This window comes from Pseudopodoces humilis, chromosome 7 (assembly GCF_049639895.1).
Source record: "Pseudopodoces humilis isolate 2021_Gansu_Grassland_sample_001 chromosome 7, ASM4963989v1, whole genome shotgun sequence".
In the NCBI taxonomy this organism is placed as follows: domain Eukaryota; kingdom Metazoa; phylum Chordata; class Aves; order Passeriformes; family Paridae; genus Pseudopodoces; species Pseudopodoces humilis.
The window spans coordinates 57,287,891-57,310,604 of NC_142206.1; the positions used below are offsets into that span (position 1 = coordinate 57,287,891).

The 22,714-nt window shown below is 46.2% G+C and overlaps 1 protein-coding gene across 2 annotated transcripts in view; it reads right to left on the reverse strand.

Annotated features, from left to right (window-relative positions):
* Nucleotides 1-4,022: 4,022 nt before the first annotated feature.
* PRKCH (protein kinase C eta) overlaps nucleotides 4,023-22,714 on the reverse strand; it is a 113,081-nt gene continuing 94,389 nt past the window's right edge. For both annotated transcript variants that reach the window (XM_005520049.3, XM_088057738.1), the window contains exons 13-14: nucleotides 6,390-6,533; nucleotides 4,023-5,024 (exon numbers count right to left, since the gene is read on the reverse strand). In XM_005520049.3, coding sequence (XP_005520106.2) covers nucleotides 4,878-5,024; nucleotides 6,390-6,533 — 291 coding nt within the window. In that variant the 3' untranslated portion in view covers nucleotides 4,023-4,877. The remainder of the gene's footprint in view (nucleotides 5,025-6,389; nucleotides 6,534-22,714) is intronic.

Below are 22,714 nucleotides of genomic sequence, written 5' to 3' on the forward strand. Positions count from 1 at the left end.
AGCCTGAGGGATGATGTGCTGTGCCCAGGGAGGGCAGGACGGGCAGTGTGGGATGCAGAAGGTGACAGGCTTGCGCAAGGGCTGATGCACGTGTTCAGAAATGCTGCTGGACAAGCCCTACACACAGTGACTACACAGCACATAAATGCCTTCCCCAGCCTTCCCCTCTTCTCCCTCCTCACTCCCGTGCTTTCTGCGTGCCCTGCCCTGTGGGTTTGGAGACAAGGGACCACACTGTGGTCACTGTACATAAACAATAGGAAGAGATGGAAAAATACATAAGCCCCATGCCTGCTCACAGTTTTATCACCCACCTCTTGGTGTTTGGCATTTTTCTCCATGCTCCAATGCCTGGCTTCACATCAATTCACAGACCTCAGCTTTCATCTAAAAAAATTGTAATTGCACAACATTCCAGCTCCTATTGATGTGGAGAAGCGAAAGTCAGGATCCAAAATATTCGTAATACAGATGTTAAAAAAAATAAAAAATAAAGGGAATAAAAAAAAGAAAGAAAAGGACTTTGACATTTATTGTTTTGGAAAGCTCTTGATTCCTGAGTGAGCTGTGCTTTTCAGACAACCTGACTCATCATTTCTGAATGCTTTGGTTTGGCAGCCCTGTATATATTTAGTAATACAAACCCTGACTTGCAGCTTCCAATGAGAATCCTAATGGCATGATAAGACAGATTTTCATCTCATTCACGTCATTTCCAAATATCAGGACATTTACTTAGCGGGAAGGGTTGTAAAAGCTGTGAAATGGTCTCCCTGGGGAGGAGCAGAAACCTTCTGGCTACACGCTTGAGCAGCTGAACAAACGGAGGGAGAGCAGGCAGCAGTGAACAGCTCTTTCCTTTCTGGCCAAGGGACAGAGCAGATGATCCCAGACATGTTTTCCTCTTCACTGCTCTGGGCTTTGCTAATTGAGTCCATTGCCATACCACAACCACCGGAGCCACTCTCCAATGTGACTGGAGGAAGAGCAGCTTCTGTACGAGGAGCACGCAGCTCCAATGGAAAAACTACTGCTGCAAACCATTTAGGACTTCACAAGGAGTGAGGAACCTGCCCCAGTCCTTGAGAATGCATTCAAAGCATCCTCAGCCAGCAGTCAGAATTTAATTTTTTACCTTAAGATCCCTTGGGCACTGGAAGTCTGTGAGATTTTTTCCACTGCCTATCAAGCAGAGGTATTAAAAACAATGTCTTTGTCAGCACAACCAGCATGAGTAGTTGCAAGTTGATTTTCATCTCTTCATCCCAGACCATCTGCTTCTTACCCTCAACTTTCTAAGGCCTTGAAGGAGATGTAGGCCACTGAATTTTATAGCTAGATTTCATGAACCTCTTTGAAAATGAAAGGATTGCACCAAACACAAATTTACAGACATCAAAGGGATCTTCTTTTTTCATGCAAGCACTAAAAGCAGTGCAAAGGGAACTAATTACAATTTGCTCAATTGCCAGTTTTCACACTGGAGTGAATACAAGCATTTTATGCTTTAAACCTTACAAACTTGTGGCTGCCAGCTTAATATACCTCTAAAGCCAGAAGCAAATTAATAGACTAAAACCATCTTGCATCCACTGAGGCAAGCAATGAAGCCAAAAAAGCTGGCAGGGTAGCTCCTGGAAAACTCTCACACTTTTTTGGTACCCTTGCTTGATTTTTTCTTTAATAAATCAGTATTTCTTTACATATTCAATGGCAGTGCAAACACTAATCCAGCTTTTTCAAAAGCAAAGCTATTGCATTGATACTTTTTATTGAGCTGATCTTCATCCATGCTGCTGACAGAGTCTCACAACTGAAATGGCAGCTCCTCATAAAAAGTATGGGAGAGTTCAGGGATCTTGGCCAAATGTGGCTGACTCAGGATCTGCTGACTCCAGTGGCTGAAAGCATTACACAGACATATGAGTTCCAGGCAGGCAATGGAGGGGAAGAGCTACCCTAAATTACAAATCAGGATCCAGGTGAAAACTTCGAAATTCAATAAAATTCCTATATAGCAGAACCTTAGGCTCCAATCACAGATTTGCCCATGAATTTTCACCAAGGGTGATGGGAGGGTGCAGTGACCCTGATGCCACTTCAAATCAATGAAAAGTGAAGCTGAGAGAAAATCTCCCTTTGTCATTGAACCTTGCCCCATTAAGCCAACAAGCCCTGGGCCACAGCAGGTATTGGCTGGCCACAGTGAGAGCTTTCCTGCTCCCCAAAATACCATCTTAGATCCTCCAGAGATGTACAAGCTTTCTGTTTTGCAGTTCTCAACAATCCTGATAGACCACCTCCAGAGGTGACTTAGTTCCCACTCTCCAAGCTTCCAGGACACAGATTGGTGGGTATTGATATGAAATATTATATGATACTGACACACCAATAAAGCTCTCCAAAGGTGACTACTGCACATTCTTCATGCTGTCAGCAATGTAAACTCTCAGGTCTTGGCACCATGGAAATGGTATCATATTTTGATGCTAAAGACAACACTGTGACAGTAGCTGCTCCAGCAGGAACTATTCCATAAGGTCTCCTGAGCCCCAAGGAATAACACAACCAATGAAACCCTGGGATGATACCACTGTGCTGGCAAAAAAAAGGTATATTACTGTTCTCCAGCACTGACCATCAGGGAACGAGAAGCTGCTCACAATCCTTGAGAGTGGGAGAGCCAAAAAGCCACTAACACAAAATTCAGACAGTTTTGGGGCTCCCACCCTTGGTGGCCAACTTAGCTGCACCTACATCTTGCCAAGGAAGCACTGCTGCAGTTGTAATCCCATGAAACCGAGTAGGAATTGGAGTGAGGAATTCCCTTGGGTCATGTCTGCACCAGATGGGTGAACACTATCATCTCACATCTGAACAAGGTGCCACCTCATGCAAGTGCATCCATCCTTGTCCTGCTTCTTCCCATCTGGGAAAGCAACTCAAGCCAGCCTGCACAGCTGGTTCTTGGATCATTTTTCTGGAAATCTGCTACTTTTCCCTCACTTACACAATACTTACTGTCCTTCTTCCTCCCTTGCCCTGCTTTTGAGGAGCTGAGTATCTACACACCAGCAAAGGGATGGGCTGCAATGTGGCCAAAAGGTGCCCATGGAAAGGCAGGGAGATCAGAGGATGAAGCTTACTGGAACAGGAGAAACAGGAAAGAAGGAGAGAGAACTGGTAGAACACACAGCTACAAAGACGAGTCCAAGGGTAACTGAGCCTCTGCCCCACCTGTCAGACAGTTCAGAGATGCTTTAGAAGTAGAAGTGACTCAGTCGAGTAGAGGGGACTGGAGTGGGAAGGAATAATTATTGCATGTACACCTCAGCTTTGATTTCATCTTTGTAACTTGGTCTCACAGCAGGTGAGCACGTACAGACCAGGGGTCTGTGCTGTAATGGGGGTTGTACCTCTGTAATTACCATGCCCAAGGCTCCTGCTCCCCTCCACAACCTCCACAGCTGCAGTGGGGCAAGGTCTGTGCAGAACTGTTCCTCTCTGCTGCACCTCACCCTTCTCTCAAGTTAAAGCATGTGAGGAGCCCTATACAAACATCATCCATTTTGGAAGTCGTTAGAAATGCTTTTCCTTCTCCATGAACTCCTATCTCCCCAAGGAAGAGGCTACAAACCTGTCATACAGCTTCAAGCCCAGCAAAGAGTGCAAAGGTATGCCAAGGAGCTACAGAAAAATCATCCAGCTTCCAGGAGAACAGGAAAAAGCACAGAAACATCTCCCAGAGCATCTGGGTTCTGAAATCTGCACTGAAAAATCATCTCAGTCTGCCTGTGGCAGAAGCTTGAGGATGCAACCAATAAGAAGTGCCCTGTGAGTAATGAGCTCTTAAATCCAAACCAAACCAAGTCACTCTGTATCTTTAGATAAGGTTTAGCACTCTCATGGGAGAAAAGCTGTCCTTTTGTGTTACCTGTTGGTTGACAACTCAGCTTTTAAGCAGCTGGCCAGCTCTGCAACTCCCATTGCAATAATGCTACAAATCATTTAAGTGCTACCACTTTGGATCAAAATTTTAATGAGGCACTAAACCCACAAAAGGGGCTCTGTGTAACATAATTAAATAGAAAGGGCCTAAATAAACAGTACAACAAGTTACATTATAGTTGAAAATAGCTGGGAGGCAAAGAAAGGAGCATTGAAGACGCATGATGTAAAAAGGCATTTCACAGAATGCAAACACTAAAACTTTTCAACACGCACAAAGAGTAGAACACTACAAGCACATGACTTCCCTTTGATTTGGAAGAATCTGTGTGGGGCACAGGGCATTTGTTTTGTTTTTTCTTCTGCTAGTCAGCACAATGAAATATTTCACATGGGAACCCAGTGTCAGAGAGCTATTTGTGCTTTGGAAAGAAATAAATACTGCAGGAAACAGGTAAAGTCAGTAGGAACATCTGGTTCAGTCAGGCCACGGGATGTTGGATCACGTCTCCAAAACACTGGGCAGTGCTGGGACTCCTCAAAAGAGTCTTGCAAACAATCAGCATTGTAACAAGTCTGTTTGGCTCAGGGCTGCAAGACACTTGTTTCATGCTCATGCCAACTCCTCGAATCCACTGCAAGCGGTGACATTCAGGCTGAGCCAACCAGCTCAGCGTCCAATGCTCTGTCTGCATCAGCTATTTACAATATCATGTTTGTTCCACCCCTGTCAATATTTGATCCAAGAGCTGCAGAAGTCCTACAAACACAGGAAGGTTTCAATTTCACATTAAGGTAACATTGACAGTGGTGCTGCTGTATCGTGCAAGTCAGTGCACTGCTATTCCTTGAGAATGAAATTACTGGTAAACTTGGTTTTCATTTAATTTCCTCCCAGTCCTCTCAGCAACCTTTCTCCAGAGCCACAACTACTGCTGCAGTTCTGGGCTGGTGAATGAAAAGTTTCTAAATTCATCTTGGTTTATCATTGGAAGGATCCCCTCTTCAATGGGGGTCAGGATGGGCTCCTCTTTTATAAAATCTGGATCGAAGTTGCTCACGTCATCTTTGGATTTCTGTCAAATGGAAAACACAAAGGAAAGACACATCAAAAGTGTGTATCATCTGCTTGACCCTTGTTCTGCATCTGAGTGCACTGAACCATCCCTTCCATAACCCAGGCTGAGCTGACTGAGAACCTTTTCTGGGCTTGGACTGGGAGCAGCTGCCCCCACAGAACTTCTTACACAGCAAAGCCTTTTCCAGCCTCTGAAGGTCTCTGACAGGGAACCCCCTCTCAAATTTAACTGGCAGCAACTCTGGGGGCTTCCTTGACCAGACATGGCAGGGCAGGGCACATAAATCAGTCCCTCCCCTCAAGTGCCTGCACAGACCCCGTGCAGTTATCAGCTGCGTTCCCAACTGGCTGACTCCTTATCTGCAGTGTCCCAGCTGGGTTTTGGGGAGGAGGGGGAGGACACTCCTCCTAGTGCCAGCGATTAAACTTGCACAATACTGAATTACTGGGCCGTGGGAAGACAAATGGCTGGCCTCCAGGTGCTGGATTCCTTGCTGTGTGCCACAGAGTGGGGCTGTTTAGAATGCACACACACAAACTGGGTTTGTGGCACATTTTCATGAGGCGCGTGTTTTTCCTGCACCCAGAGCAAGATATTTTATTGACATTGAGGTCAATAAAATTTATTGACATTGAAGTCAAACATTCCCAGATCCTGCCCAACTCATGGCAGACTAAGCAGGCTCCCTTAGCCTTTGATTCAGGCTAAGGAGCAACTCAAGATTCTATTTTTGAGCTGTCACACCTCCCCAGGTACCTGATCCTGCACCCAGTGTTCAGGGAGCAGGACTGGGTGGACCATTGCCACTGAGAGCTTGCAGAGTAACCACAGCATTAGACAAGCCACCCCAGGCAATAACTTGGAAGACAGGGAAGCCACACGACAGCCCTGGGGACAGCACTGGGGTCACCACTGGGGACAGCACTGTGTCCTCTGCAGCCTCTCTGCCGTTTGAAGCACCCACTGATGGTGGCCTGAGCAGGGAGCACTGTGCTGGGTACTGAACAGACACAGAGACAAGGGAGAGACAGCCCTGCAGTGGAGGGGTGGGTGGAGTGAGCAGGATGAGGATTACTTACCCTCTTTTATCTTTGGGGCAAGCCAAAGGGTACTTGAGTGCCTAACCTGCTGCAAATGCTTTTACAAATCTGCATCTTTTCACTGACCTGTCTTTGAAAATCCAGCATGGAGGGGAAAAGAAGTGGCTAACCAGGTGGCCAGCCAGCAGCCAAGCCAGGGCCAGAGGCCTCACTTCCCTTCCTTCACCTCTTTCCCATCTCACGGGAACAAATCTGCTTATAGAGCCAAAAAGAGGAAAGAATCCCGAGGGATCCCTTTTCCCCAGCCCCCCTCCCCACGTACAATCCGGGGCCTGAAGGGAGGCTCCATCTGCCGCTGGTTCAGCAGGTCCCAGTCCAGCTCCTTGAAGTAGGGGTGCCGCAGGATCGCGCTCTCGCCGCCCAGCCCGGGGCTGCCCAGCCGCATCGTGGGGTTCTTTGTCATGAACTGCAAAACAGAAAGGGCTGTTTGTTCCCTCCCATCCGCCACGGCCACGGGAGAGGGACCCATTAGCAGGCACACAAAAGCTTGTCCTCAGCTTTCCTGTTGAACCCAGTTGCTGGCTGGACTTCTCAAGTTCCTTGTAATGGAAACGCCTGCAAGGAACTTGACTCGCTCCCCAGAGGAAGGAGTCGGGGTGTATTTCTCTCCCTGGTCCTTCTGCTTTTGGTGAAATCCTTGATTACCACATTAAGAAAGTTGAATTGCATCATTGGCAATATTACAGATATTGCCCAGTGTGTTTGGTCATTATTTGTTTCTGTGTTAATTTCTCAGGAGTACCAGCTTGCTCTCAAACGCCGCCCAGCAGCCAGCCAGGCTTTGGCCCGGAGTCAGTCCTGAGCTGTGCCTTTTTCCTAAACCTCTCCCTGCTGAAGCACTGCCAGATGCCTACGCTTCCCTTCCTGCCATCTCAGGAAACAGAGGAAAACAGGCAAGGCTCTGGCTTTTAGAGCCCTCTGACCCTGAGCTGATGAGAGCAGACAGGTGACTCTCTCGCTGCTGAAACGCCAATAAAAGATTTCATTTTGTAACATTTTTATTCTGTTGCTGGCAAAAAGAAATCTCAAACCTCAGCCAAAGCGCCATGACTTGCCAGGGAGCAATGAGGAAAGCCACACATCACACAGATGGTGTGAGAGGGCCCTGGTGGGTGCCTTTAGGTCCTGATGAAAATTATGAAGTGTTAGTGCTGTGGATATTCTTAAAGGGGAGGAGGAGAATCTTTTCCTCAGGAAGGAAAAGAGCTGGTTGGCTTGTTAATTTAGGATTACAGTTCTTGAAAATTCAGTAATAAACAATCTTTCCCCTTCTCTTGAGTATTTCTAAATTCACTGGAGAAATCAGGTTATGTTTAAACTGGGAAAATAGCTGCTTTTATTTGCCTATTGAAACAGCAGCATAAAGCAAGCTGCACTCCAGTGGAGGTGTCCAGACAATTTCCTGGAAGATGAAAGAGCATTATGTTTAGCAAACAGCTGAACCAGCCAAACCAGACAATCGGTCACTGTTTTGGGAATGGCCAAGTCTGCTGCATCTCAGCACTGGGGAAATGAAAAGAAGGGGAGGTGCGGCCAGAGACCAACTTCATTCTGACTTCAGGAGCCTTTCACAAGCTACAAACTCCCCTAGGATAAGTGGATAAAAGGCCTAGTCATTCCCCATCCAGTGAGAAGGTGGGGAGGAGAAAGATGACTGCCTGATTTACAGAATTCTCCCCAGCACCCCATTCTGAGGGGGCTACAGGGACAAAGAAAATGGGGCATCTTTAGCTGACTCCTTGCAGGACCCCAGACTCTGCTGGCATCAGCACAAACCCCCCAGCTCCACCCTGACCCCCTGAGCCCTTTGAGGTCATGTGCTGCCACAGGATTCCCCACAGTGGAACCATTTTCCAGCATTCCACCCAAAACATCAGGAGAAAGAGCTGCCGAGTGCACCCAGATTTGTACAAGAAGTCACCAGGACAGGAACAAAGCTGCTGCAGCTGGGCTCTTCCCATCCTCCTCTGGACTCTTCAGCCTCTGGGGATGCAGCATTTCCAGGGGCAGGCCCAAGGACAAGAAGAACTTCTGTGTCTCCCCAACCCTTCCAGCCTGTTCTCCCTTTCTACCAGCAGAACTTCAACAATTTCTCTCCCAAGAGACTTCCCCAACATTTCTGTGGGATAGTGATGTCCCCAGAAATAGCTTGGTTTCCAAACAAGAAAAGGGTCAGGCCAGAATCTCTGAGAGACCTGGTTCAGACAAGCCTTTGCAAGTCTTGAACTAGGTTTCTGTGTTTTGCAAAACAGACCAGAAACCTCCTGGCAGCCCTGTCTTTCTCTAGAAATTAATTTTTTGTCCCCACAGATGGATATCTGCAGTTCACTACCTCTTATTTGCATTACTGGAACACCTAGAAAGCTCAAACAGGACCAGAGCTTGCTGGTGCTGGGAGTGGTATAGACCAAAACATTCCAAAAAGGTAAGAAAAAAATGGAGAAAAGATCTGGGAATACATCACATGTCTCCTGGCTCCTGCCCTACCACCACCTCCATTACACCAGGAACCTTCTGTTAAATATGGAAAGGGGGAAAATAATCATGAAAGCAAACAAACTCTGAAAAGGACTGGCAACACATTTTGCTTGGGTTCCCATTCATGCCCAGCCATATAAGACCAAAACCTGAACCCAACTGTCCATTTCCAGAGCAGTTCAGATATAAAAGTGTGTTTGCATTCCTATTTGCTTGATGTATTCCATGTGATGCCAAAACTGCACCAAGCAAAAGCATCCAATGCAACAAGTGAAAAGCCAACATAAATTCATCCCTGGCTGCTTAAAACACCCTTTTTTGTCAGGGATTAGGCAAAGGCCATCCCTTAAGGTGGGCTGTTTTGAGGTTTAAAATAGTAGAACAACATTCAAACCAAAACTGTTCAAAATTGAGTGGCCAGCTCTGGTTTGTCCACTGGGCCCAGAGATTGGGAAACCTCAGCTGGGTAACTCTAGGCACCATCCATCCCACAGTGGATGCCTAAAGGAAGGAGGAGAAGAGTGGAGGATTCAAATTCATCCACTGCCAGATGACTCCTGAAACCAGGCTTCTACAAAACCCCTCTGAATTATTCCTTGCCTCCAACAGGAATGAGCTGACCAATGCTCAGTGCTGCTGCCTGTCTGGCTCTGTAAAAACAGGGCTGTGAAGCACAAGGGGCTGTGAAGCACAAGGGGCTGTGAAGCACAAGGGGCTGTGAAGCACAAGGGGCTGTGAAGCACAAGGGGCTGTGAAGCACAAGGGGCTGCAGTGACCCCACAGTATCATAAACCACTCTGGAGAGGACTCTCTAAGCCTGTTTCCCAGCTACTGGAAGCACCCAACGCAGGCTAGCAGGACCTTGAAAGTGAATTAAAGACTATGCACTCTACCAAGAGTATGAACACAGGATGAAGAGGCTCCCTGTTCATGGCAGTCAAACTCACACTGCTCTTCTTCAGCAAAGATGTGGCACAGGTTGCTCAGAGAATGCCTCATCCCTGGAAGAACTCAAGGTCAGGTTGGATGGGGATCTGAGCAATGTGGCATGTGAAGCACAGCTCTGTGCTCTGGGCAGTGCAGCACCATGGCAGCTCCTGTGGATGCACACACACCTCTGCACCCAGGAGCTGTGATGGAAAACCACAGGCTGGCCATGGCTGCTCCTCCCTTACATAAAATCTCCTGGTGAGTTTTGGAGGCAGCAGGTCCATCACAGCCTGGTGAAGGGGCAGTGCTTCTCTGGGAAGAGGCTCCAGTCTTTATGTGGGCTGAAAAGCAGGAGTGCAAATGATGACTCCAGCAGAGACAGCACTGATGTTCTGCACTGGAACAGTTGCCTGCTTTGCTGCAAGATGTATATAAATTGACAGAAAGAAATTTCTGAAGCCCGCTTCCACTAAAATGAATCACAAAGCCTCTCAAACACTATTTGAATTCACCAGGAATTATTGCACTGACACAGAAATGGATGAATTTTCAGTTTGTGTTGCCCAATAGGCAGAAAATACCAAAGGACTCCAATGACTTCTCAAAGGCTCCAAAACCCATGAATCCTGCTCCCTCCCTGCCTGAGGCAGCACTGACATTTCTCTGCTGCAGCAGGGCAGCATCTGGCCGACCATCTCATGCTGCCTCTGCTGTCTGATGGCACTTCAGCAAAGCAAAGAGCTCAAGATTTCTGAAAAACTTCATTACCAGCTTAGCCTCCATCTCTGAAAGGAGCACCTGCAGCCCATGCCCCTGTCCTGACCACGTGAGAGGCTCTTGTGCAGCAGGAGGGGTGAAGTACCAAGACTGTATAGGCACTGTCCTCTGCACACACAGGGGAAAGGTTTTCAGAAGTGTAGCTCCTCTGCCCCATGATCCCCTTGGCTGCACTCAGAAACAGCTGGAAAATGTCCTACAAAGTGTTGGCTGTTGCTGGCATTCCTGGGAAGGCTGGAGTTGGACACTTGCTTCACAGGTTTGATAGCCCTCAATGTCCTTCCAAGGACAACCCTCCAATGCAGGTAGTGAGAGATGCTCAGCAGAAAGTTTTTTGTGGAAAGATCTCATCTCCTAATGCTTAATTATCTCTATTTTTCCACAATAACCATGAATGCAGCACAAGCCTCAGCCTCTGGCACACAGATGAAGAAATGAAGAAACACAAAGAAAAAAAAAAAATTAACAGTAACAACAACAAGGCAAACCAGAGATGTTCCTGAACAAAAAGAAACCCAAATCCAAGATGCCTCCCAGCAAAACCAATAGTAACACTATCAAACTCCAACCTGAACCAGGCTGTCAAGCCCTTGCTCTGTGACCACATCCAGCCATGGGAAATTATCCCATTCCCAGGGTAAGGATCCCCTTGGGAGCATCCTCAGACTGGGATCCTTTGGGCTACACCAGTTTGCTGAGCAGCAAACTGGAGCAAGGCTCTCCCTGACCTCAGCTAACCCTCCCAGCAGCATCACAGCAAAAACCAGCTGCTGGCACGAGCCAAAACCATGACTTCACGAGATAATTTGAAAACCTTTGCTGAGAGAAAATGCAGCAAGCCATGACAAGAAATTAAAAGCTGGGGTTTAGTCCAAAGAGGGCCCGTGAAGTTACAAGGAGAAAATGCTGCCACAGCAGTGCCAGCCACTGGGGAAAACCTGGGGCAGCCCTGGGAGCTGAGCCTGCAGCAGGTGAGGGGGATCTGTGCTGGTCCTCCCCTTCACCCACAGCTCAGCCCACGCTGGAAAGGGCTCCAGGACTCCTAGGCCACCAGGCAAGGCTGTAGTGGACTCTTCCAGCGCTGCTCACATGCAGCATTACAACCTCTGTCTCCAGAGGCTGAGTCTGCAAATCAGTCTAACAGCCTGGGAGTCACTGCAGGGATGTTTGCACAAACCAGCCATTTCCTTGCTTTAATTTCCTTGAATTACGAGTCTCCTTTCTCAATACTGGAATCCCTGATCAGCTTTACACAACTGATGTATGCATTATTTGCATCAGGACAATTAATTTCATGAGTAATATCACAGATTATGTGAGTTTGCATCACATTCTAGGAAAACATTAACAAGGCTCCATCCTGTCACAGGAAGGCTGCACTTCAGGAAGAGAAATACAACTTTCTGCTCAGCCAGTCCCTTCACACTGTCAGCCATCTGGACATGAAAGAAATCATTCTTTCTTGTACTAAAGAGCCTTTTAGACACACCAGTTCCCACCAGGACTCTGGTGTATTTACCCCGTGAGAGAAAGCCTGTGTCCCAGGAGCTCATCTTTCAAACACAAGCCCACAACAGAGAGGGAGGATATTCCCCATCATACAGGCAGGGAACAGAGAATAAGAAAAATTCATCATTTTATTTTGCCAGGAGCCCAAGGGCAGCCTGTCAGAGATGATGGCAGTACCTCAGTGTCACCTCCTCTGCATCACACCCCATGCCTCACAGGGCCCCTACTCAAATTGTGGCTGTGTAATAGTCAAGTCAAACTGTTAAAAGAATGGAAGATTTCCCTGTTCATGGTTTTAAAATTTGCCTGTTGGTGTTTCTCCCACGTTGGTACTAAAGTAAAGAGCAGCAGTAGCAGCAGCAGCACAGGAGATTAATGCCCCACAGCCTCTCCTCCAGTAACGAGGGAGAGCAGGAGATCAGGAGATACCCAAGGTGCTTCTCTTCATTAAGATTCATGAGCTAAACTAACAGGGCAGAAATTAACTGGAAAGGAAATAAGATTTCTCAAAGATTCATTTGATCTGAGACAAAAGGGAATCATTATATAAATAGAGCAATTACTCTAATTAAGGCTTCCCTCCATGAATCTCTTGACTGAATGCTGCAGCTGCTGAAAACAGTTTGGCTGCCTATTATGTAAGGCAAACAAACCCACGGTCTGGGGTGTCATTAGCCCTCAAACAAAGGAGAAGAAAGATGGTTCTATGGCTCTGTCTGTTAATGCCTGTATTATTTTTAATGACTGGAAGCCAGCAATTTTTTAAATTTTTTTTTTTTTTTTTTTTAATATAAAAAGCTGCTCATTTTGAGCCAGAATTGTCTTTTGCTCTCCTGGGCAAAGCTCTCATCAACCTCCACCCCAGTCCTGTCAGGTGATGCTCACAAATGTGCCTCATTTCCCCATGCAAGAGCAACCCAGGGCTTGCACACACGAGTGGGTCACAGGAGGTGAGGGAAGAGCACAGCCCAGTTGCACTAAGAGGTGTGGTCAGAGAGCTGTCCCATGGAAGTCCTTGCACTTCGGGCAGCTCAGCCAGTGCCTGGCTGTGGGTGTGAGCCAGGCACTTGGAAGCTGGAATCCTCTTGACCTTCCCTGAGCACTGTGCTGCTGAGAGCAGGCCTGGAGTCACCGTGCCTCTCTCAAATGCCACCTCTGATTCATCTGAGGATTTGCTCTGACAGCAGACTTAAGAGGCCACGTGGTGTTTCTGCTCCTCTCCTGCGCACAGAGGGATCAATTGCTGGAAGCCCTGATTGCTACCAGTGCAATCTGCTGTGGTGCTGAGCCATGATGTGACCCCACAGGGGGAGGGTACCCCCACAACTGCAGTCCTGGCCACACAAAACTGGGAGCAGGTGAAATTCTTCAGTGCAGAGAAGGTCCAGCAAGCACAGGGCCAGGGTTCAGAAGTCCAAGACTGCCCTGAAAGCATTTTAAGGAGAGGGGGGAGGAAGAGACAGAGTGTGAAATATCTGTTATCTCCTTTTCCAGATAAAAAGGGGAAGGGAGGTAAAAATAAGTCTTCAGCCCAGCTCCCTAAAAGCCAGAAGACTGTAACAATAAGCATGACAGCAGTCACATGTCCAGTGTGGCAGCCTCAGGCAAGGAGGACAAAATGTCAGTGCAGTGGGTATTAAGCAGATAAATTTGATCTCCCTTTCCCCTGCTGCAGAAATGGCTGCTCGATGCTGCCCAGACAGAGCTCGAGGGAGCAAGAAGGATTAACTGGATTGAAAACAGTGCTGAGCAAGAGAATAGCAAAATAAACCAAGGTGGGCTGACTAGCAAAATAAACCCAGGTGGACAGAGTAACTCCCATGTGGGACAGACACATCTGGCTCCAGATCTCCCAGTGGTGTAAAGTGATGAGACTTTGCTGACTGCCACAATGAAATGCTGCCTGAATAGCTACAAACTTCCTCACTGTGCTAAAATCTACCTGTTTCCTTGCCTCTCCCCACCCATCAACAACCAACTCATCAACACTACCGTAGAATGAAAAGGACACAAGTATCAAGTGCACTGGCCCCTGAGGATAACTAGTGATTTTTGACACTTCTGCTCTTGGTACTTCTGTAACTAGTAATAATAAGTAGACACTAACTTCAGTCACTGGCTATATGGAATATTTGACAAAGGTTTTAGTCAGGATGACTAACCCAGGCTGTGCTTTAGGAACTGAGGAGTCACCCCCACAGAGGTCACCAGCTGCAGGGGCTGCTCAGACAATATCAAAATCCTGCTCTTGGTTTTCAATTACCACAGTCAGGCTACAGGTACAGCATGGGGAAATGCAGGTCCATTACTAAATCAATACATCAATCAGAGTAGCACAAACATGAAGGAAAAATGAGCATCACACTTATTAACAGACTGAGAGCATGATCCCGCTCTCATTTTAAGCAGGAGTAAAATCTCCCTTGGGTTGCAGGGAAAAACAATTAATCCTTTTCTGATAGTCCTGTCAAGAGGAACTGGGAATCTGTTACACAACCCTGGGTGGTCTATTTACATAGGGCCAAGTACAAAGGGGACTAAAGTGCCCTGAACAAACCTGTAAAGTCCAATTAAGAAAAAAAAAATACTTCAAAGGAGCCTTTTTTTGTAGTCCTGGTTATATTTCAATTCTTTTAATTTTAAAGTTCCTGAAAAGACACAGCATGTCATAAAGTTCAAAGCTGCAAGGATGAGTAAGACCTAAAGCCCTGGGTAGCTCAGTCAGAGTTTTGTTCCCTCTATCACAGTGTGAAGACCTCCCAGCTAGATGGACTGGCCCCTTCTGCCAGGGGCTGCACAGCCAGAGCTGGCCCCATCATACAGCAATCATTCCCATGCCAGGTTGGACCCAGGTTCTCAAGGGAATCCTTAGGATTCACCACAAGGCTGGATTTTAATGGACTTCACCAAACCCCTTTTGTGGGTCTTTAATATCAGTTTAGATACAGCAGAGCTGAGGAAGGAGCCTGGGCCACAAGTCTCAGGCTCAGACACGGGAATCGCTCCTTGTGAGCACCAGGGAGTGAGGAGGAAAAAAAAAGATGGGGAAGACAATGTTGGCACTATGAATACACCTTCATTTCCCCCATCCCTGGCAGGAAAGAGGAGGATGAGTCACACTTGATGTTACAATAGGCTGGTTTAGGAGCTTTTTCTGAAGTAAATCTGAGCTTGCACGCTGAAGACTTAAGTGAGAAGCTAATTTCAGCCTGTTGGAAAAGGAATGGTAAAAGACCTAATGACTATTTCAAGATTAATTTGGCCTTGGCAAACTCTATACAGATATCTGTAGTTTTCTTTCAGAGTGGATTATTCAGAAGATTGGGACTATCACTGTAGGGAAGAGAAGTGCTGAAGAAAGTGGTGTGATCAATCAACAGAAGAGATTAAAATCACTGGGGAAAGCTGTTTGCTGTTTGAGAATTAGGAGAGAGACAGCAGTTACAGATATGGATGTACAAGTGCAGGCAAATGAGGTAAGAAGGAACCTGTGGTGGGGCACAGCCTTGTCACCTCACCACGGTGTGTTTATGGTAGAAAAAGTCTAGGCAAGAGATCATTTAAAACTGCAGAACTCCTCCCCAGCTGGGAGACAACAGGCTCTAAAGCCCTGCTTTTGCAGCAGTGGCTGTGGAGCCAACCAGGAAATGCAAGATGAAAGCATTTCTGACAAACAAAATAAAGGAAAAATGCGTACACAGATCCAGCACAGAGCTTCACAGAGAGGTTTAAATATCAGCTTCATTCTGAAAGCCAAAGCTTAATCAAATTGTGCAAGAGAATTTATGGAGACTGCCAGCTCTGAAGAGATGCCAAGGAGAATAATTTATTGGCATTTGAAGTCACTTTTAATATCTATCTGCCTTTGTTAGCAGGCTCCTCAGCTCTGAGGATAAAGCAATGAGCTCATCCAGCTCCCTCTTTGATTTCAGAGGGTCCACCATCGTGCTGTCCCTTTTCCTTTTGAACTTTGCCTCAAAAATACATCTGGTTCATTCAGAAACAAGTTCATTCTGCCTATTCCAGCGCTGAATGTGAAACAGATTACCTGCCTTTTCCTGTCACTTGGAAAGGAAGAACCTGACCCAGATCAGCAGGATACAAATGCAAAGGGGAGACCCAACTCCTGCAGAGTGACACAAGGACACCAGCAGCATCTGGTTGCCTCTTTTCACTCCTTGGAGGTGTTCAGGAGAGGGCTGGGAAGCACAAACACTGGGGTTTGGTCCAGTTTACACAGGGGCCAAACTGACTGCACAGGACTTAGGGAAAAGGTGAGGCATGAAGGCAGCAGAAAGCACAGATGTTATAGTGAGTGATGTGCTCAGGGAGGAGGCAGACACCCCTGTGGTATCTGAGCTGGTGACAGCTACTCCTGACCTCCCCCTACCCAGGGGTGCTCAACCCCAAACAACTGCAGAGTACGAACAGAATAAACTTCTCCCAAGTCCAGAAGACCTCGCCGTCCTGCTGACGTCAGGGACGAGCAGCTGCAGCAAGGAGGCAGCTGGAATCATCCACACCTCTCCTGAATTCAGACATCCTCGGCAGCAGTTTGGAAACAGCCCTTTCCCCTCCACTCCTCTGTCAGAGCAGGCTCTTTGCTTTGATTACGTTAAAAAAATCCGCCTCTAACTCTTTCTGCATAAGAGCTGCATCCCTTTGCCTCCTCTCCTCATCACGCATTTTCAATTTGCCCACAGTGGTGGGGGGGCCAGTCTGGTTCAGCACAGAGAATTCACCATCCACAAAGCCTTTCAGAAAACAAGGGGTCCTCACCAGGGCTTTGGCACTCAAGGTGGCACCCTTAGGGTGGGCAGCTCACTGCTCCCACAGCACAGCTCAGCGCTCACTTTGCTTTCTCTCCTTTAGTAAGCCCTGGATGAAGTGTCCCAGGGAATTTTCTTTTTTATCTGCATGTGGACACTTCCAGTACTTAAAGCTTATAAAAACCTTATAGAGCTTATAAAAAAGAGGGAGAGGGACTTTTTACACAGGCAGATAGGGACAAGTGGAACAGTTTTAAACTGAGACAAGAGATATAGACTAGCTATAAGGAAGAAATTCTTGACCATGGGGTGGTGAGGAACTGGCACAGGATGTTCAGAAAAGCTGTGAATTATCCCTGAAGTGTTCAAGGCCAGGTTGGGTGGGGTTTGGAGCAACCTGGTCTGGTGGCAGGTTTCCCCACCCATGGCAGAGGGTTGGAATTAGATGGTGTTTAAAGCTCCTTCCAACCCAAACCATTCTGTGATCACTCAAATCTTTTCTTCTCAGCTCATTACGTTAAGTGCCTGCACAGCCTGAATCTCCAGGGGCTTTGCTGGAGCTGTTATCCTGCATCCAGCCAAACTGGACTGCCCTGTGCACTAGCCACGTGGGACATGAGCAGCTCCTCAGTATTTCTTTGGAATGACAACTTGTACTTCCCAGGGAGTCCTGGATTCAACTCATACACACAAACATAGTAATAAAATTTATCTCACTTTATCATCATTTAGGCTTCCTGAAAAAATTATGGGAAACACTGCTCCTTTTCATGACAAGGATGGACATAAGAAGGTACCCTTCAAATACAGTTTTTCCTCACCTAGTATCAGCTGCAAATTTAGGGAAGAAGAAAACCATACACATACACACACTTTCCTAACTTCCACTGAAGTTATTTCTATGTATGCACATGGATACACATAGGAAATCCCAGCTCCCTCACCCTGTGCTCTGACAGCCAGAAACAAGTCCATAAAACACAGGCCAGGACCACAAATCAGAGCAGGACCCTGCTCCTTCTGGCCCACAGAGCACTGTCATTGCTGCAGCTGGGTCTGAAGCAACACTCCCAGACAGGACAGCCTCTTGGAGTTAACCTGACAGTGCAAAGGGGATTTTACAGAATTCTGCAAGAACAAAGGCTCAGTGGTATCTGGGAGGGGAAAAGGAACTCAGTGACACAAAGCAGGAGAGAGTTCACTCAACCAGACCATTTGCCTTTTCAGTCACTTCCAGGCTGCTGTTCTCTAGAAACACAGATCAAGTTTTAGTTTTGCATCCTTGGCACTGTAGTGCTGATGCAATTTTTCTCATGCTTGCCCTCAGCCAAGCTCTTTCACTTTCCCACCCTTCTCACTCTTCACACTAATCCTAGGGCATTTGGGCTCCCCGGTGCCGTTCCACCTGTGCTGAGAGAGCACAGGCTGCTAAAACCACAGCAAATTTCCTCTGCACCTTCCCCTTTTCTTGTCTGGTGTTTATTTTTCACACAAAAGCCACTTGGAGGTGGATATAACCACTTCTGCCCACTCTCTTAACTCCAGAAGTGTTTTTCTCAAAATGCATGTCTTTAACCAGCTGGAGAAAGAACAGGCTTTAGTCTCGTTTGTGTCCCCAAAATATAAAACTATGGGTGAGGCTGCCTAAGCCTCACTTTTGAAGGGAACATTTCAGCTAGGCCAGAAGTGTTTCAGAGCTTCATTAAGATTGGGGGATAGCACAAAAATGCCAAGATACATCCTTGGCTTTAGCAAAGCCAGCTGTGACAGGAGTTTGGAAATCCAGGGTGCAGAAGGCAGAGCAGTGCTAACGCTTCCCTAGGGAGATGCTGCTTCCCAGCCCCTGCTGTTACCAGGCTCTGAGGGTGAAAACATCTAAGCTGCAATTGCTCATCCAAATTTCCAAGCCTCTGGGCCAAGCACTGCAACTTGAGATCACCAGTCCATGGGGTGACTCAATAGGCTTAGCCCTGCTCTCCTCATCTGAAACCATGCTTGGAAAGGAAAATCCCTGCAGCTTTCCCTGGGAATTTGCTTCCCATTACGCCACCGACTTCCGAGACCTGATTTTCAGTGTGTCTCTCCATTCTCCCCTCAAACTAAGCTGCCTGTGAGCCAGGCAGTGTGGCTGAATTGCCTTTGAGAAAGCCACGCACAAAGTGAGTGAAACATGCTGCCAAACCCCCAGCCCGCTTATGGGAAGCAAGAGGATTGTATTTCATTTTGCATTTCACTCAGCTGAATCCCAAAGCTTCAGCCTGCCTGGAAAGCTCCCCTCTCTGCTCCAGCACTTTTTGGTGATGACAATTAACAAATTCAGAATATTGATATGCTGTAACAAAGTTATCTCTGGCTGCAGTCTCCCTGTAAGAGATTTGGTGCAGCAGCCTCTGCTCTCTGCACACTCACAGTTTCTCCCTCTCAGTCTCTCCATGATCAGACCCTGGTGACTGCTCTGTCAGCTGATGGCAAAGAGTATTTGAAGGAATTCATTTGACACACACAAACCCAATAGCTCCTTGTAAGTGCCATGAACTCCTTGTAACTGCATCCAGGGAGGGCAATGGAGAAATCTTTTTCCTTCAGGAATTAAAATCAAAGGAAAATTTATGTGTAGATTAAGCTGAAGTGGTCTGAATCCATTCAGCAGCAATTCTCCTCTTTTGCACTTTTACTACTCCTACAAGCAAATCCATGCCCAGTTTGACTTGCCCACACAAGCAGAGGAGAGCTCAGTTTGAGTCCTCTCCTCCTGACCTGAAGCATCAGTACCTGAATTTCCCAGTGACACATTCAGACAGGGCAGGGTACACAAGTGAGAAGTTCAACTTTCCTCCCCTGGGAATAGTGACTCCATCAAACCCTGCTGATTTACCTCTGTCCTACTCCCTCCCCAGCCCTTCAGGGGAAATTACAAGGACAAAAAAAAAACAAAACAACATTAGAAAGGGAAACAGATAAAAAAGCTTTTTTTTCCGGAGCACAAATATTTCTGCTTTCAATTCTACACAAAGTCCCAGAGCACTGAGGTTAGTTTTGTTTTCCTTGGTACCAGTGTTCACAAACCCTCCAGGAACACCCAGTGATGTAAATGAGGTCCTAAGAACCTAGTTTTGTTATTATCAAGAAACTGCAAAGATGAACAGGGTGCAATCATCAGAAATCACTTGGTTTCTGATGGGGGAAATTGGTGAAATGCAATTACGCAAAATGAAAGCCAAACGAGGCAACAGCATCTGTGAAATGAGTATTGAATAGACTAACTATCCTTGTTTAAAATGAAGCTCTTTACAAAGGCAATTGGATCAAGTGCTTTCTAAACTTAGATATATCTATTTGTAGAGCATCTCTAAGCACCTACACCTAAGTGCATCTTCCTAGCAGAAGAATTTGATTTTCATTCTGAGCTTTGTACCATTCAAACTCAGTGAATTCTCTCTAGTCCTGTTCAAGGTTAGAGACCACAACTTTTAGTGAGGGGATAATCCAGTTATTAAGGCTACCAAGGCCTTAGCTTGCAATACAAGAGAATCCAGGTTTAATTCCCTGATTGTCCATGGGCTTCCCATGCCATGTAATTACTTACAATCATTTATGTCACTGAAGTAGCTGGATGCTGATTTTCCACAGCTCTTAGCATCATGGTTAGGAAGCACTGTCACAGCTCTAAATCACAGAGCTTGAGTGAATGTTTTGTTGGAGAGAAACAGAATAGCAATTAGAAGATGATCATTTAGTCATAATGCTGCATCTAAGAGAAATATTAGCATCAGAAAGTGTGTGTAAAAGAAAATCTACATATTTAGCAGCTAGAAAAATCTCTTGTCTTTCTCAAAAAAAAACCCAGGTTTACCACTCTGTTATACTAACACCTAAAAATACTGACCAAACATTATCAGTGCAATGAAAATGTAACACCTCAACAGTGATAGCATTTGTTTATATTCAAAAGAAATCCAAGTGTCTTTGTGTGTGGCTTCCATTTTAATCTATAGCCCCAAACAATCTCTTAACAGGATGTTTCCTTCCCACTAAAGCAAAAATGCTCTGATGCTTCTTTAGAACTCAGTGTAAGAAGGAAAGGAGTAAGGAAGGAACCCTTCCAGTGAACAGCAGCCACTGTGAAGCTGCAGAAATTCAGCCTGTAGCCAACTATCACCAGTGCTGTGGAATTAGATGCAACAATCACCTGCAGGTAGCAGCCACACTGAGGAACTGAAGGTCCAGTGAACATCTCAGTTGTCAATTCCCACTAGTTAATCCCAAGACTCCTGGTGAATGCCCCAAATCTCAGCCTTTTTCCCCAGAGCAGACACAGTGTAGTGCTTCTCTTGAGCAGTACATGTGCATTTCAGAGAGGCAGTTCTGACTGCATTTGTTTGTCACCAGCAACACATAATACAGCAGACAAGCAGAGGGGCTGGAGAGAATTTTGTCAGGCAAGGAACCAGCAGTTAATGAGCTGACTGGGTTTTGGAGATGCTCAGTGCTTTCTATTTAAAGTCTCAGCTCCCTCCTCAATTCTGGCCCTCTTCCTCCAGTTCCTCTCATCATGTTCCTTGTCTGTTAATCACAGAAGGAACCTTAAGCTGTTAAAATTTAGGCTCTGAACACAAACTAGAGCAGCCTGGGGTGACTGCAGCTTGCACTGGCTGTTTCTGGGAGGCCCTACCAGAATGAGGAAAACACTTCTTTCATCAAGAGGCTCAAACACAAATGATATTTTATTACACCCTGAGGATCCTGTTATAACAAGCATCTACATGACCACATTTTACCTCCATCTCATAATTATGCAATGTACCTGCAACAAATCCACTCCTCTAGTACTTGTCACTGCAGAAGAGGAATTGGTACTTAAGAGGTACTTAGGAGTCCCAGTTCAACCACATAAACGCTGCTCCAGAAGCTGCAATGAGTCTGAAGTTCATGTTTATATTTAAAATATGTAGTGAGTTATTTCCAAAACCCAAGAGAGCCTCCAAAATCACAAACAATCAACTCTGAGCACAACTTGTGATTTCAAAGCTCCTCTTACTCCTCCAGGAGTGGATTTCATTGTCAGCTGATTTCTGTAAAATTTATCAGATATATTTTCAGCTAAAGGAAGTAACTGCTTGACTCACATACAACAGAAACCCTTCAGCAGGAAATTTCCAGATTTTAGCTACTAAAAACTCTCCTCTTTCCCTCAAATGGTCCCATCATTGACTACCCCATTTCATTGGGTCAGTGCTCCATGAGCTTCTATAAGTTACTACCTTATCCAATTACTTCTTAGATCCTCTATTACCATAATATTTATTGGTACCCACTCTTAAATGCATCTTTGTCCACAGTACTTTCTCAAAAAAAAGGGAATATGCTGATCCTTCTCTTTCCAAAAGGTTCTCAGAGATATCTGGTGATGTGATGAGGGCCAGGAAGAAGTCAGTAGCAGAACAGCCAAGTTAGGTCTCTCAGTTCATAGTTTAACATTCTTGTCACAGAATCACCTTTTGATTCTTTACAGAAAAGCCAGGCAGATCCAGTTCATTAGGCTCACACACAGCCCAAAATCTTAAAAGCTTAATTCTCATGTCCCAGGCAAAGATGTGAATAAATGGAAAAGATGTGAACAAAGATGTGAACTCATGGAAAGAGTTAGGAATATATGGCAGGACAAGGACGGAGTGTCACCAGCAACAGCTCTCCTCAAACCTTTTGCTGTACAGATCCGTTTTTTCCCCCCACACACAAAAATCAAACCCCTGTCTTTGCATGCAGACAGGCAGCAACCCTGGAGGACACCAGCATCACCACGGAGGATCATCAGGAAGCCTTCACTTCTTGGCCATATGGTTGCTACTGATTAAACCCTGTATTTACCTGCTGCTTTTGTTCAGGCAGATGACCACACACTGTCAATCATTAAGCAAGCAGGGGAATGCCCAGACACACAGACAGGCTCACACTGCCTGCCAAGTTGGCTACTAAATCATACAAAGGCCATAACTATGCAAACATACTTAAGTGTGGCAGGATGTTTTTTCTGTTTACTCTTCAATCTGCGATAAGAAGAGTGTCAGGGTCAGGGTCTCACGTGATTTCTATGTGTCAATATCCCAGCCCTGCTCTCTTTTGC